At 33.6% G+C, this 15952-nt stretch overlaps 2 protein-coding genes across 4 annotated transcripts in view; both read left to right on the top strand.

Moving 5' to 3' along the window:
- The first annotated feature begins 1905 nt into the window (after positions 1-1905).
- On the top strand, positions 1906-4469 carry LOC113516732 (peroxisomal N(1)-acetyl-spermine/spermidine oxidase-like). The gene is made up of 3 exons (XM_026901194.3): positions 1906-2033; positions 2298-2504; positions 2614-4469. Exons 1-3 carry the CDS (start codon positions 1966-1968, stop codon positions 3965-3967), a joined length of 1629 nt encoding a protein of 542 aa, XP_026756995.3. The 5' UTR covers positions 1906-1965; the 3' UTR covers positions 3968-4469.
- A 6774-nt stretch (positions 4470-11243) lies between these two features.
- Positions 11244-15952, top strand: part of LOC113516908 (inactive dipeptidyl peptidase 10) — a 106007-nt gene continuing 101298 nt past the window's right edge. Inside the window, exon 1 of one of the 3 annotated variants that reach the window (XM_031907912.2) lies at positions 11244-11719. The gene's annotated coding sequence lies outside the window, so the exon portion shown is untranslated. Of the gene's footprint in view, positions 11902-15952 lie in introns of all 3 variants that reach the window. The other 2 variants (XM_031907911.2, XM_031907913.2) reach the window with 2 other exon arrangements.

Here is a 15952-nt window from a genome sequence, read left to right as displayed (position 1 = left end):
TTAATTTTATATGAACCATATCGTCTATGTAAAAATATAAAAAAATTAAACTTCAATACAGATCAGTATATTATTTTATTACCGATATATGAATGTTCTTCTTGTGGTCCCGGCAAAGAATAGGTCACCCCTCCTTTTCCCGTGGGTGTCGTTAGAGGCAATTAAGGGAATTTAATGGTCGAGGGATGGGCAGCAGCGTTCCTCTTTATACATCACCAAAGTCTAACTGCGGTTGTCAATTCGCCTGTCAAGCATAGCAACTATTAGTAAAATTTCCCAATAGGGGAAGGCTGGTATGATGATGATAATATGAATGTTTTAATACCACATGATATTCATCAATTCGTCAACTCTTATGGTGTAGTGTTTTTAACTCATTTTGTTTATAATCTAAAATTTATTATGCACGTTATAATATTGTATCTACTACATAATTAAACATTAAAGTTGCTTTTGTGTTACCAAAACAACGATAACATATAATGTATTTCAAATTTACGAATTTATATCAGCACCCTTTGAAATAAATTGTAATGATTTGAATACTGAAATCGTAATAATTTTATGAATATCAAGTGTATCTATAATGTATTTGCTACTCATAAATAAATATTACTAATGGCCGTACTGAATTGCTTTCCAGCTTTTTCTATAGGCTGACTGTCGAAAATAGTATCGAAACTTAATGTTTTATATTTTTACATAGACATTATGGTTTGTTATATAGTATTTTAGGACTTCCTCGTTCGTTAAAAAGTAAGTCCTAAAAAGAGTAAACGAGAAGAGAACATTGATTGAAATAATAAAAAATAGAAGAGGCAAAATGCTGGGCCACCTTATACGACATGACGATTTTTTTAAGAGCATAATAGGATAAAAGATAGAGGGCAAAAGAGGAAGAGGAAGACCGAGGATTAACTACATGGGACAGAGATACAGATAAAGAAAACACTAGGCGTCATGTCATATAGGGAGATAAAGGATATGGCCTGTGATAGAGCTGGCTGGAGGAAGATGCATGAATTAGTTGCACCGACAAGAGGAAACTCTTAAATGAAAAGACATAGTATTTAACTTAAATACTCAGATACGAAAGATTACAAAAACTACTTCATGGCTACGTGTTCTAAACATCTAACTTCTAACTGAAAATGTTTATGCGACTCTTTTCTTTCCTTGATCTCATAGAAGTAGATCAAAGAGAATATCATCCGTGAAACCTGAATCAGATTAAAGTTGCTTGTTAACAAAGAGTCAAAATTTGAGTTTTCCCTCATTTAGATCTTATTATAAGTTCTGTTAAAATAAATTTACTAATATAAAATTATTGTTTATTTATTTATTTTACACTTATTTATATTTTTTCATTAATTTTTTACTTGATGCAATAAACATCAAGTAAAAAATAATAATTACAGTAAATATTAATGAGAAGTGAAAGAAAAGGCGGCTTTAAATTACAATAATATTAGGTTGGGAATGTATTCGAAAAGAATTTTATTGGTGAACTACCTAATACTTGTAGATTGGCCGGAAGGGATTGTTAATAATAGGGTCTAATAGCCCCATTACTAGCAATTACCCTGTCAGGTCGTACTCTACGTGGTTCCCCCTGGAAACCATCGTGGCTAATTCTAGTTGAATTCGTCGGGATGGGCTAACTGACCTGTTTTCATCCTCATCAGTCATATATCACTGGTACCCCGCCAGTGTATACCGATAGTGCAGACAGGGTTACAATACCATTATCACCCATTAAAAAAATACTTAATAATAGATTAGAGAAGCATCTTTCTCTTTCTACGCTATCCTAATATTTTTTTTTTATACTTAAAGCATGGATATAGAAAAAAAATCTTATTAGATACGTCATAAATTCTGTCATTCAAGATGATATTAGTTAATATCGGTCAGGATAATTGGGAAATTTTAGTAATAAAATATTAATAAGGTCTTTTACGAAAAATGAAAATTTTCAGTAAATATTGTTTTTCTACTATTCAACCTATATGGCCAAAAATGTTCAAGAGATGGTAAGCATAATTATTAACTAGCTAAATTTTAATATGTTAAAGAATTTTAAACAAAATTATGTTAGATAAATTCAGTCGGTCTTTTTAATAAATACATAGTTTGAATTAAAGCATTATAACCTTAAGAAATAACAGTAGACCTAGTTGTAATTTATACTGACTTTCGTATATCAAAATTATAACTGTCGGGTATTGATTTTTTATAATAGTTTTTTTTTTTTTTTATTTATAAAAATACGAATATAATTTTTTATATTTCTAAAGGAAAACGGAAAAAGCACCTGTAGTTTACGATTGTGCTCCTCACCAGGGCGATAAAAGTGTATATGCCGTGGATATCTGCGATGCAAACGAATGTTTTCCAGAACCACGCGTTGTCATTATAGGTGCAGGAATGGCAGGACTCTCTGCAGCGGCGAGGTTGTCTCAACGTGGCATAAACAACATTGTAGTGCTGGAAGCTTATGAAAGGTACATAGTTTAATTACCAGCATACAATGAAGCCACACAATCATTCAAATGTAATTGAATTGTCTCCACCTTCATAAATGTAATTTTCAAAGAATTTTACTTATTACAGACCGGGAGGTAGAATTCATTCATGCTGGCTCGGTGACATTGTTGCAGAACTTGGCTCGCATTGGAAACCAGATAATTGTTTTATCCATCCCGTGTATATGATGTCCGCTTCAGAGATTCCACCACGACCTGGCGTTCCAGGCTCTGAGCATACTCGGGGACTTTTTAATAGATTAGTAGCAGGCAAAATGGCATTCCCCCCGACAATTACGGCATATCACAAATTTCGTCAGATTGAAGAAGAAGCAGCTCAAATTTATTGTCTTGGTGGGAATAAACAGCAAGGTTCTTTAATAAATTTTATGAGTATGAGAATTCAACAGGAGCTACATGAATATCCAGATGAACAACAGCATGATGCAGCCAGAATAATGTTTGGCCTAACACATATGATTAGTGCACGATGTGGAGATGACATATCGATGTTGTGTGCCGATCACTTCGGGTGTTTCATGAACATGCCGGGGGGAGAAGTTAGAGTACCTTTAGGTTTAGTTGGTATACTTGCTCCACTCTTACGTCAAATACCTGAAGGAGCAATTCATTATTGCAAACCTGTAAATTGTATTTATTGGGGAACTTCACAAAAATCTGGCTACCGAGCTACAGTTTGCACTACTGATGGTGACGAATTTCCTGCTGACTATGTAATTATCACAGTTTCCCTAGGTGTATTACATGCTAACTCGGTCAAAATGTTTTGCCCAGCTTTACCTGCTTCTAAAATAGATGCTATGCGTTGTTTAGGGTTCGGCTTTTGTAATAAAATTTACTTGGAATATTGCCGTCCCTTTTGGTTCTGGCACAAAGGGAATTTAAACTTCAAATATGGTCACGAATTGTGCGGTCGATGCGATTGGACAAGAGGTATTAAAGCGATAGAAGCAGTTCCTAATAGTAAGCACGTTATGTGTGCGTGGGTAATTGGCCAGGAAGCTATGATGATGGAGGGTTTATGCGATAAAGATGTAGCTGAAGGTATAACAGACGTTTTGAGGTTCTCTACCGGAAATCAAAACATACCATATCCAGTTACGGTATTAAGGTCACACTGGACCTCTGATCCTTTCTTTTGTGGCGCTTACTCCTATGATTGTCACTGTGCTGATGGAACAGCACAGAGAGCCTTAGCCTGCCCAATTCCTGGGCCCAGTGAACCGATTCCACCTATCCTTTTATTTGCGGGGGAAGCCACGGTTCCTGGTCATTTTGCAACGGTATCTGGAGCACGATTAAGTGGAATACGGGAAGCAGAGAGAATTGTTCAATTAACTTTACAATTCAAAGGGCCACCATTGCCACAAGCAGAATCAGCTGCATCTAAAAATTCCAAGAAATATGAAGTAAGTAATTAATATACTCTTCTTTTTTTCCAATTTAACATTAAATAAATATTTTGCCTGTAAAGAACTTATGGCCACAGATAATTATTTCGTAATGTTACAAGAACAGGAATCAAAATAGACATATACAGAAGTTCTGAACATATTGTTTCCCTTGTAATATTTTCACCCGGAATTTACGTGAGTGTGTAATATCACCCAACCGCCAACTTGAGACTCCCTCTTGTTAGTTTTGAAACTTGAATATTATTTGTAACTTCCTTGATGTTTGTGTTCGCATGCGAGTGTATTAATTGTGTGGCGCCACGTGATTTGCAAATATGTATGTAACATATTTCTATGAAATTCAGCAAAATTCCTATTAGTATGTGATAAGTACTAGAAGTAATCTGCAGGTTTGGAATAGTGTCCTGTGTTAATCTAAAACAATTATTGTAAGTCGTTAGGGTGAATCTGTATAAATAAATAAATTCTAAAATCTTAAAACGGATTCAAGTTCGTGCGTTATTGCTTAACAAATAAACCACCATCTTTGTAGATTGTCATTTCTTCTCAATATTTTATTTATTTAGTTTCAGTCTCTAGTCACTTTTTTACCTATCATTGCTTCTCTTTTTGTTCCATAATGGTTAGGCGGTGAAGAATGCCATTAAATTTGTTATATGTATAACTATTCTGATCATAAACAATGTTTCATAGAAACTTTTCTATTTTTTAAACTTTAAATTATTTAGAATTTGTAAGACGTTTATTATTTTAAAACCTCTTTCGATTTCGCGCCATTAAAAGCCAATAGTGGCCATTTCGAATAGAATATTTTCTTATTTTTTCCTGAGACTTTAATAATTACGAGTATGTAGGTATAAATTTTAGTAATATTACATTACTTCATAAAAAATGCCTTTTCATTTGTAACAAAACTTATGGCTAGGTATATTCTGTTCAACAATATATAAAAGAAAATATAATCGAAGGTATGATTATAAAACAGACACCTTGTCTACACTAAATTTATTTATTTAAATCTACTAAAGCAACTGTACTTGCATGGCTGTATTTTGGTTTGAAAAGTGGAATGTAACAGTGAAATTACAGGGTACATAGGCCTTTCATCATAGTCCTGTGGGGAAAGGAATTGTTAGTAACGGAGTCTATCAACTTTATTGCTGTAAAATCCTATGAGATCGACCTCTACGTAAATCCCTTGGTAACTTTTGTCATTAATTCTTGTAGAATACATCACAATTGGACTAACTGACCTACTGTCATCCTCACCTATCATCTCTCACTCGTACCCCGCTAGCGCGCCATGCCTGCTTGCGCTGCCATTCTATTCTCACTAATTAAAAAAAAACCGTAATTCTCAAAAATGGGAACGTATAAGGGGTACCATGGATATCCATAGGAGATCCTGTAATGTCTATCGTACTGATCATATTCATAGATGACGATTATCACTTTCCAACAGGCGAGCCGTAAGCTTGTTTGCCATTGATTAATATCATAAATAAATTATTGACCAATAAACAGTGAAACAAAAGATGAACTTAATACTATAAACATACGCTACCAGGTAACCTTTAAGATATAATATTCTGTTACAATTCATAAGCTTTTCCCATTGCTATAGTAATATATCAAGCTAAAGAATATTTTCTCATCAAAAGACATGTTATGTTAAGAAATAAGTGCGGGTTTCTAATCCTTGGTTCGTAACCGATGCAGTAAATCCAGTCTCTATAAATGTTTATGTGTGTTTGGTATATTGCCAATTGCTTGAAGAAAGCCTCTATTGTTATAGTAATGTATTTGTAGGCATTTATATGATTTCCTAGACACATAGCAAAATACAACAATTCCATCTCTCCGTATATAACCATAACAATATCGACTGTTAACTGTCCACTGCTAAACATAGGTCTCCTTTATTGGAGGGGGTTTGCCAGTAGGTATCACTTTCACGTTTGGCAACTGCAGTTAAGCTTCGGTGATGTTTTAAAAAGGACGCTACTGCTCATCTCTCGACAATTAAAGGATATCTATCGCTTTCAAAACAAATTTAATGACGTTTGAATGGGCAGTTTACACTCCAAGAGGTAAAAAAGCCTAAATGTGAAACATTTATATCGTTGGGCAGATCTAGAGCAACTTAAAAAAAATCTTAATCTATTTTCACTAAAATAAAAGAGTTCCGCTGTTGAATTCCATTTTACCAAATGGTACGAGTATATAAAAAAATTATGATGACATCGATAATGGAGTTGTTTGTCCCATGGACAGTACGTGTCGCAATGGATTCTTTCTCTACGCCCTTTCAATAATTTGTAATCACGTTATCCGGTGATCAATTTAAAATGCATTTACATAAACACGCCGAATAATCTTATTTGGCTTTTATAAGCTATGAGAGTAATACGAATTTATGTTTACCTTATGCGGTTTACTTCTTCGGAATACATTCCAGAGATTAGAATCGGTCGAATAATGGACTACGGCCCTTATTCTTTATCATTACTGTTTTGCTGTCTCATAATTTTCGATATTTCTGACGTTAATCGTGCCTATCTATTTAGTTCCCATAAAAAGGGCGCAGTTTAGTAAGATATAAATATTGGAATGAAAGAAGAAAGAATACTTATTGGCCACAGGCAATAAATGCGTTAAAAGATAATTAAATAAATAAAATAAAATGTCTATATCCATAACTACATACAGATTAATAAATTTAGATACAAAATAAACTAAATCACATATTTTTAGTTATTTAATATTCGTAGAGAGAGATTTTATTATGATTATTTGTAGTTTTATTTTTAATCTATCTTATTAGTAAAACAGGTAATATAGATTAAAAATTATGTCTGCGGTTACAACCCGAAATCTGTGGTTACAACAAGCAACCGATTTTTAATTATCTAGAGATTATGTTAAGTTGCCACTTTTTCATTATTACGTGAGTGCCCTGAAAGATGCACGGAATCAAAAACATTATTATTATCAATTAAATATCTAATTGTGAATTTCTCAAGTCAATAAAACAATTATAAATTAATAATAATAATAGTCTTAAATTTCAATTCAGAATTAATATAATATTATTGAGAAGAATTGAAGGAAGCATAACTTTATAACTGAGAGTTGTTAAGAAATTTTAAGGAGGTGCTTCATAAAATATGAATATTTGTATGTAGAGTTGTTTTACGTTACCTGAACATGGGAACGCCCTACATTGTCGAGTATTGTCAGCAATCTAATTAAAAGTTAGAAAGCAGAGAAAAGATAAAAAGAGATTCGTTTTATACAAATTATTGCTGATAACGGCAATCAACTAGATCTTTCAGTTGTAGACCTATGGATATAAATATAATTTTAGATAGACACTGCATAATAAATAGTAATGCCTTAAGTTGCTTCCCTTCAGATTTAATACATACAATTATTGCAGTTTTATATCGAGAAATAAGTAAAACACTGTAGCTACACAGACTAGACAGTATCGACTCCACTACTGAGTAAAATGTTATGAATATCTCTGTTTATCACATTTTTCCTACTAAATACTGTATAAAAATTGGTGGCAATAGTACGATGTTCCAGGATTCATAGGATAAGCAACGTAACATACCTATTTTCTTTCTTTCTTTATCTTGATTATGACAGACCGGTCGTATTATCAACAATTTTTTACTAAAATAGGTTGTTATTTTGCAGAAGTCTATATCATTGGTTACTTGATTAGAATTATTTTGTTTAATTTGTTTTATTTTTTAATATAATTTAATTGTGTGTGACTGTCAACACTCGAAGATTGATCACCATTATTACTATTTGAGGTGTAGAACTTCTGACAGTAATTCTGTTTAAATATCAATAATTTGTCTAAATATATGTAAAATTAAATATTAGAATATGTGTGTACAAACAATTCTAACAAATCTTTTTATTCATAGTGAATATTTAAAAAAAATAATTATTGTATCTTATCACAGCATCTGAACGATAAATGTATAATAAATCTAATATAAAAAGTATATATCTCTATAATATACTTTCATTTATCTTGAAGAAATCTCTTATTCAATTCCACATTGCATCTAGACTTTCGCCGTCTAATCCGATCGCACGGCCACAAAAACCGTTTCCCAGTGCCTATAACTCAATTAAGGCGAAGATACGGGTGGGGGCAAGATCTGAAAATCGCCGGGGCCGTCGGCAGGGAGTCGGGGGGCGCCCTCACCCGCAGCAATTTTTCACCAGATCACAGGATGCTGCAGCGCCATTAGTTTCAATAAGACGTTTAAGCACCCGATACACATTGAGTTGTGGAACCTGTAACAGCAGATGGCGCAGTATTATTGATACGAGTATAATATTAAACTTGAACGACACGCTGTTAAGGGAATACTGTGGTGAAATAAAAATATTAGAACTGTTTTCAACCTGCTGTTGTAAGCTCACGATGCCATACTACACTGTACGATGTTTGTATGTTTTTCATGCAAAGATCAATGCAAAAAATGAATTATATCAACATAGTTCTACGATTTAATACTATCACACTACAGGTAGTCGAACAAAAAGGATTTTTTTGTCCGTTTGGTTCTTGACAAATATGTTTGATACAACTAAATTCTTCTGAATACCTTACCAGGAACTATAGTTCTGAACACATTTATTATTATGCAATATATTTATGAAATACTTTGCCTAATATGCTATATTTGTAAGTGAGAGTTAAGAAAATACTTCTGCTCTCCTATATAAGTGGCAAACAAATATATCGATAGATACGTTATCGTTACTATATGCTTGAAAACAAAAGATAGAACGAGACAGCAATATCCTGTGTCTTGTTGCATATGTTAATAGAAAATTATATTTTGGTAGATTACAGTAGTGTATTTTTTTATAAGCATACATTTTCATTATTATGACTTCAGTTCAGCGCAGATATAATATTGAAAATTTAGTTTTCTAAGATAGTCGAGTGGTTTTAGTTTTGAAGGCTTTACCATTCGTCAAATCTACGTTATGGTAACAGTAGATAATGTAATTTGATTGTCACATTGATAGATGCTATATACTGAACCCGCAAGAAAGCTATCGAATACCCTACTTCTTTAGAGAACAAATGCATATATTATTTTGCAGAAAAACGTATATTCTCAATTGGTGTATTATGATTTATAACTCTCCTAGGCGATATAATATCCAATGGTTATCTACATATTGTATAATATGATACCATGGCCAGGCTGTATCTATTATGTATTGTATTGCCAATTCATTGCTTAATATCTACGAGTTATTATTTTTATCTAGCTTTATATTTAACTATAAATCTATTTATTTAACTTTCGCAAACTGAGAAAATCAAGTACTAAAGGTATAAATTTTGTTTAATTTTCTTAACTAATTTATACAAATGTACTTTTTTTTTTGTAATATTTATAATATCATAGAATGTATACTGCTATGTAAGAGAAGTTGCTTAACGGCAGAAACACGAGTGGGACAGAGGTACCCAGGAAGACAACTTTTGTACAAAGTTTCCTTCTAGTTTGGTTGATTTGTTTCAATTCCTTATTATATGTTATGTAAAGGAGAAATTTGTAAAAGAATTATACAATAGATATATAGGTAGATTTATCTTAAACAGAGATGTTTTCCAGTCAAACTAGTTGCTATGCTTATACGAGTACGCTCGTCTCTTGCATACAAGTTAGAGACTTTTGACCCCATACTTAGATAGCTACATTTAGATTAGTCTAGTCTAGACCACTCCAGAATTCTGTATAATTTCACATTGTTATTATATATTTCGTCAATATTTCATTTTACATTTTTGCTACATATTCGAACAAACGTAGTACAAGTTTTTATTTTTGTACCATTTTATTTTCTTTCAAAACAACATCGCTATAACTGTGTTTTACAAATGCAGTCTGCCAGGGCTTATTCTGCAGATTCGCGTTTCGTCCGCATTTATTCTGGTTTCATTCTCTTCCTTATATACCCATCTCTTGCTACCACATCAACAGAATGTGGATGAGGATAATTTTAGAGTTATATATTATAGCCATCTACTCTTTTTCGGCATAAATGATGGGTTCACACACGAGTATAATCACTTATAAAAGCATATATTTTCTTTCTAACGTTTACTAGTATTTTATATCGACGCGGTATGAGTCCATCTTTGCAAAATGTACATCTAGATATACAATTGAATCAGGTGTGGAATTCTTGTAGAAGTCCATATCACTGGTAAATTATTAGGTAGCGGAATTAAACAAAATAATTCTAATAAAATTCCCAGATAAACATTTTTACACAGTTGTTCCATTACGAGTCCTTACCAATAATAATACTGTAGTGGATCTCGATTATTTCCAATCGAACAAAATTGGTAATTCAGTTCTGAAGCTATTCGTAACTATTATATTATCGTCTATAGCTAAATACAAAAATGCAGTTTATAAGTTAAGATTTTAAGTATTAAATTTAGTCTTTTATTCTATAATACATGCTTTGACAGCGAGCAGCATGTTTACCAAATATAGCGACAAATCGCAAATAAAAATAACAAATTAAGACGCCAAAATATAGCAAACAAATTCACGTTTACATTTATAATATTTAAAGTTAAAAAGATTTAAAAAGCACAACGCGCAATCTTAATTTTTCACTTGACATTTATTCTTCAATTCAATGGTAATAGAGTCATTTAGTTCTAAAAGCATCCCTACAAATTTATATTCAAGTTTTTATAACAACTCATAACATTTGCGGATTGCTTTATTGTTCCATAAATCTATCGGAACTCTGAGGCAATTATGTAATTTAGTTTTATTAATGCAAATTATACAGTTATTTTACCAAAATTAATAATTTGTTTTGCAAATTATTATTTTGTTTGTTATGTACGTTAAAACTTGACGGTTTATATTTGTTTATGGCACGCAATTATTTGCCTCCGTGTGTAGCAGGAGCTCGAGGATGAAAGGATTAAGTGAATAAATAAAAAAATAAGTACAAAAATGCAATTGATGTATTGTTTATAGCATCAAGCAAACATTTCTTAAGAACTTTAATTTGAATATCCATTTACTTTGACAAAATTTACCGGTGTAAATTTTATCAAAAGTAATCAGTGGCTCTATCTATTAGAATTTTTTATAAATATAACTTAATTTATTTTATTTAAAATATATAATATACAGTTGGATAACTGACACGTATTACACATTACATGATGAAAGCTAAAGAGAGTCAAAGGGCATTAACACCGTCATCGTCGTAATGTAACACGGGGTAGCGGCGCGGCGCGGGCGGTGCCGGCGGCGTGCGGCGGCGCGCTCGGAGAACGTCTCTGCAGATGGCGGGCTGCGGGAGCACGCAAGAAAGCGTCCAGACAGATGCGTGACGCAGCGCGCAGGACCGGCCCCCCGCGCCGCGCGGTGCGTGCACACTCCCCCGCGGTCGCCTCCCGCACAACAGCTCCTGACAGAACACATCGATTTAGCGTGGTGCGTGAACCCGCAGCGAGCTCGCTGGCCGAGGGCAGGCAGCGCGTGGTGTGCGGTGGTGGTGCAAGCGGTGCGTGGCGCCGGTGCAGGCGGTGCGTGCTGGAGCGCGTGGCGCGGGCGGGGCGGGCGCGCCGCGGCCCGGGCGCCAGTCGCTCAGAGGCAAGCGGGCGGCTCACGTCGCCCAGCGATCTCCCGGTGCACCGCTGCAACGTTGCGGTCGCGATCTCACGCTAAGGTACGCGACACGCGGCCCACAACTCACTGCACACATGACTCTATACACTTGTGCAATTTTAATTCATATCTACGATTTCGTGCAAATTGTTGCTCGCATCCGACCCATCGGCCTCTCGTGCCTCCTTATCAATCCTGCTAACAAGTCTCGAGGCTCGAGTTCAAGTTAATTAAGCATAAACGGTAAGCAACGCACTTACCTGGATGATGTTTATTTTTCTTAGATATCTAATTGATGATGAAAACGGACTTGCGTAGGTAATTTGTACATGATGGCTTTAATTTTTTGAACAGGTAAGTATGTAAGTAATAATCGCGGATAATATAAAAAGCGATAATTTTATATTTGGTGCTTTAATAAAAAAAAAAGATTATTATTTATTATGTCCAAGACGCGTAGATTGATTGCGTTATGTTGTATCTTAAGAAAGTTTTGTCACAAGGGTGCGGAGAGCAATAGTACTGGCCTGTTGCCAAATGCCGACCATGGCGCACATCTCTCAGTGCCGAAATATTTAAGAAATATCAACGATTATGTTTAATGTTAATGTTACAAAACAAGGCGCGTCATGTTGTCGGCGAAAAAGCAGTGTTTTCTTGTTGGCATGTGAGGTGCGCCCTTGTACAATAGTTTCATTGCAAATGATCCTCCCGTACATGACATTTAACCTTTTTTTTTAATACCATGATCCTTAACAGTTTTAAAATAGAGTGTTTTTCATTCTAAAATTTAAATCATCGAATGGATGGAATACTGCAGCCGAACAACGCCATTTCTATATAGTCCTGTAGTCAAGAAGCGCGGAGTTAGCTTCATACACGTGACACTTTCGTGTTGGCACTTGTAGGTTGTGTTAACAGCTTCAGGCGGGCCTTATACCTATTTATTTCTTATTCTCATGATCACAAGAAATGATCAATAATCAATTAAAATGGTTGCAATAAGTAATTTATATGATAACTTAAGCTAGTGCCATGTTACAGAGTTTTATCTTACTTTATCAAGTTCGTTGCTTTTATTTGTCGCAGTGTCCTGAATTTAGATGTATTCAATATACATCAGTATTTAAAATTAGTGTGTTTATATGTACATAGAGTTGTATGTTTTATTATAATTGTTTATTCTATTGAAATCATTAAGTATATGTGTAGATGCAAGCTTTTACTACTATTTTATAATAGGTAATTTCAACTCTAACAGTTTCTATTTGTCAAACTTCCATTTGTTACATTTACATTTTCCACAAACGTACAGGATAGTACCTCTACGTTTGTGGGAAAATAATTTAAAATAATGTACACATTATTTTAAATCTCGATGAAGTATTTATTTGTCTGTGTACACACGAAAAAATTTGTAATGAGATTTTAATTGTATATCGGAAAAAAATATTTTGAATTAACTACAATTAATTACAATTACAGTATTCCACACTGCGCATCTGATTACCAAAGAACGTATAATAAAAATATTTTAATTAGCATTTTATTTATTTATATTTGTATAAAATTAAATGATATTAATTAATGAATTAATTGAATGTAAGCTATGTGCAATCTGAAATAAAGATTTTATTTTGATCATTTATTTTTAAGAGACAAGATCTCAATTTTTTCTTCCATATTACGCTACAAAGTACTATCCTGCGCCACTATCATCCAGCTACTTCTTGCAACTCCCTTAAGATCTTCACTCCATCTCGCGAGGGGTCACACACCGACACTGCGTTTGCCTGCTCGGTGTTGTCACTCAAGAACATGTCTTCTCCGTTGTTCGAGCTATATGGCTAGTTCAGCCAACTTGCAGATTTTCATGAATATATCTGTGGCTCTATTTCTTCTAGATTTCTAAATGTTCTGGTTTCTATCACGCAATGAAAGTCTGAAAATAGCCCTTTCCATAGCTCGCTGAGCAACTTGGAGCATCTTCATACAGTAGTCATCACTGTCATCACTAACAAAACGCACTAGTTAAACACTTTCATCTTCAGACTTTGTGAGCGTTACGTCTTTATTAAGTTCTGGTTCTTTTAATATTTTATTTTAAATCAATTTGCTCAGTTTGCTCCCACTTATCAGACTATTTCTTTGCTCAATTCTCTGATTGCTCAGCAGCCAGATATTGATATATTTAATGATAAAATAGATATATTTTTAAAATGTTGTACAAAATTTGTAAGTTTGTAAAATAAACCTATAGTTACTACACGTTTTGGGAGACTGTAAGTGTGGTGAGTAATTTTCAAATAAATAAATAAAGTTTCTTCCATATTGGTTCCACAAATTGATTTTTTAACAGTAATAAATATTAATAATAGTGACATAGTTTTCAGTGGGAATGAGATGTTACAACATCTCATTCTCACTATATATTTCGTTACATCGTCATAAAAATTTCTTGCCAAATCGATTTACAATCTACGTTCTAGACTTATGTAGTACAATGTATCCAATACACTGATGATGATCCCGGACATACTGACGTATGCACGAGGTGATACGTTATGAATAATTATGGGTTAAGTCAGTTTGCCCGACATGAAGAGTTCACCACGATACTTTTCAGAGGGAGTCAACCTGACAGGATATATTACCAGCGACGAGATTGCTAATCCCTGCTGTTAACAATTTTATCCCCCCTAGTTAGAAACATTTATCGACTATTACCCTTGTAATGAACGTAAGGTTTGAGATGCCCACATTACGCCGAGCATATTTGAATTCAACATGGCAGAAGGCGCGTTTACCGCACATTCAAACTTAGATTGACGAATAAGATTTTAGGTGTCTGCCAGATTGTAACTCATGACCTCTGGAGTTTTCTAATAAATTAAAACTTACATTAGTAGTTTTATACGAAGGATTCACTCCGTGATGAATCTTCTAATGCACACTGAAGCTACAGGAAATTTATTGTTACACATCAAGTGGGGCTATTGCATTTAATCCAGGCAGACCCTCTAATGCTGATTAAGTCATTTGTAACTTTAGAAATTGGATTCTCCCAGAAATGCTAACTTGCACATCTCGGAAGTTTAATAAGGAGCGCCAATCGTCAATTCAGTCAGTTGCTGACGTTTAAGATGATTTGTGAGATGTGCCCAAGTAATGGAATTTCCTTTTTCGTCTAATTGGTAACTGGGCTTCTGTTTGGCTAATAATATTAATCAACCAGATGTCCAATCATAGCGCTAAAAATGGCCGAACAAATTAGACGTTAGTCTAACTCATAGATTGATTTGTTATTTGAAGCGTTTTTTAAAAAGGTTCACAATTCGTATGTTTTACTTTGTTACACGATTCCGCCGTAGATTCTGTAGCGATTTTCATAATTCTTTTTTTTTAAACGGATAGTGTTGGTCCCATATTATGAGAACTATTATAAATTGCTGTTTTTTTGTTGTGCAATATTCTGCTTATTGCAATGGAAACTTATCTACTTATGTATATATGTATTCTGCTTTCTAAATTCACATACATTAAAAATTGTGCATGTATTTTTTTTATAACTTGTCAGTTGTAAACCGATATGGAAAATTCTTTTTTTTTTAACTGAAAAGATATAGTTACGGGCTGGTCCCATAGAAATTTTATCGAAAACGGTTCAGTAGTTTTTAAATCAAAATAACTGGTTGTGCCATAATTTAAATATATTTTATTTATTTATTATATTTACCAACTAAGGGAGTTTGACAGTTTCCCAATTCGCTCCCTTAGCAATCACAGTAAATGATATTTCATTTATTGTTAATATTAACTTAATGTTTCTAACTAGTGGGGATAAAATTGTTAACAGCAGGGTTTTACAAATCCCTTCACTGGTAAATTATCGTGTCAGGTTGACTTCCACGCGGTCCCCTCTGAAAATTTTAATAATAAAATTAAATTATTTGACAATTTCTAAATATTTTATTGCCCTTTTGTGAAACTCGACATAGTTTACAAGTTAATTGTATCTGAACTTGGATATATTATATCCAAATTAAGATATTAGCTTATGACACTATTGAGCAGAGTCAATGCCAGTGCAACACAATCTTAAATTTATCTTTTATTCAACTACAATTCATTACTACTAAAATTGTAAAACGACCTACTCATATACAAAAGTTCTATGGGAACCAACTAAAATTGTAAAACGACCTACTCATATACAAAAGTTCTATGGGAACCAACTAAAATTGTAAAATGACCTACTCATATACAAAAGTTCTATGGGAACCAACTAAAATTG

This window comes from Galleria mellonella, unplaced genomic scaffold (genome assembly GCF_026898425.1).
Source record: "Galleria mellonella isolate WM207_F2 unplaced genomic scaffold, CSIRO_AGI_GalMel_v1 utg83, whole genome shotgun sequence".
Classification (NCBI taxonomy): Eukaryota; Metazoa; Arthropoda; class Insecta; order Lepidoptera; family Pyralidae; genus Galleria; species Galleria mellonella.
Note: the sequence above shows the minus strand (reverse complement) of the source record. Positions and strands in the feature narration are given on the sequence as shown.

Excerpts from the sequence above, each read along its gene's own strand:
- LOC113516732 (XM_026901194.3), top strand. The coding sequence starts at position 1,966 with ATGAAAATTTTCAGTAAATATTGTTTTTCTACTATTCAACCTATATGG. Across the intron at positions 2,034-2,297 it reads CCAAAAATGTTCAAGAGATG|GAAAACGGAAAAAGCACCTG; the intron begins GTAAGCATAATT and ends ATATTTCTAAAG. Across the intron at positions 2,505-2,613 it reads GTGCTGGAAGCTTATGAAAG|ACCGGGAGGTAGAATTCATT; the intron begins GTACATAGTTTA and ends TACTTATTACAG.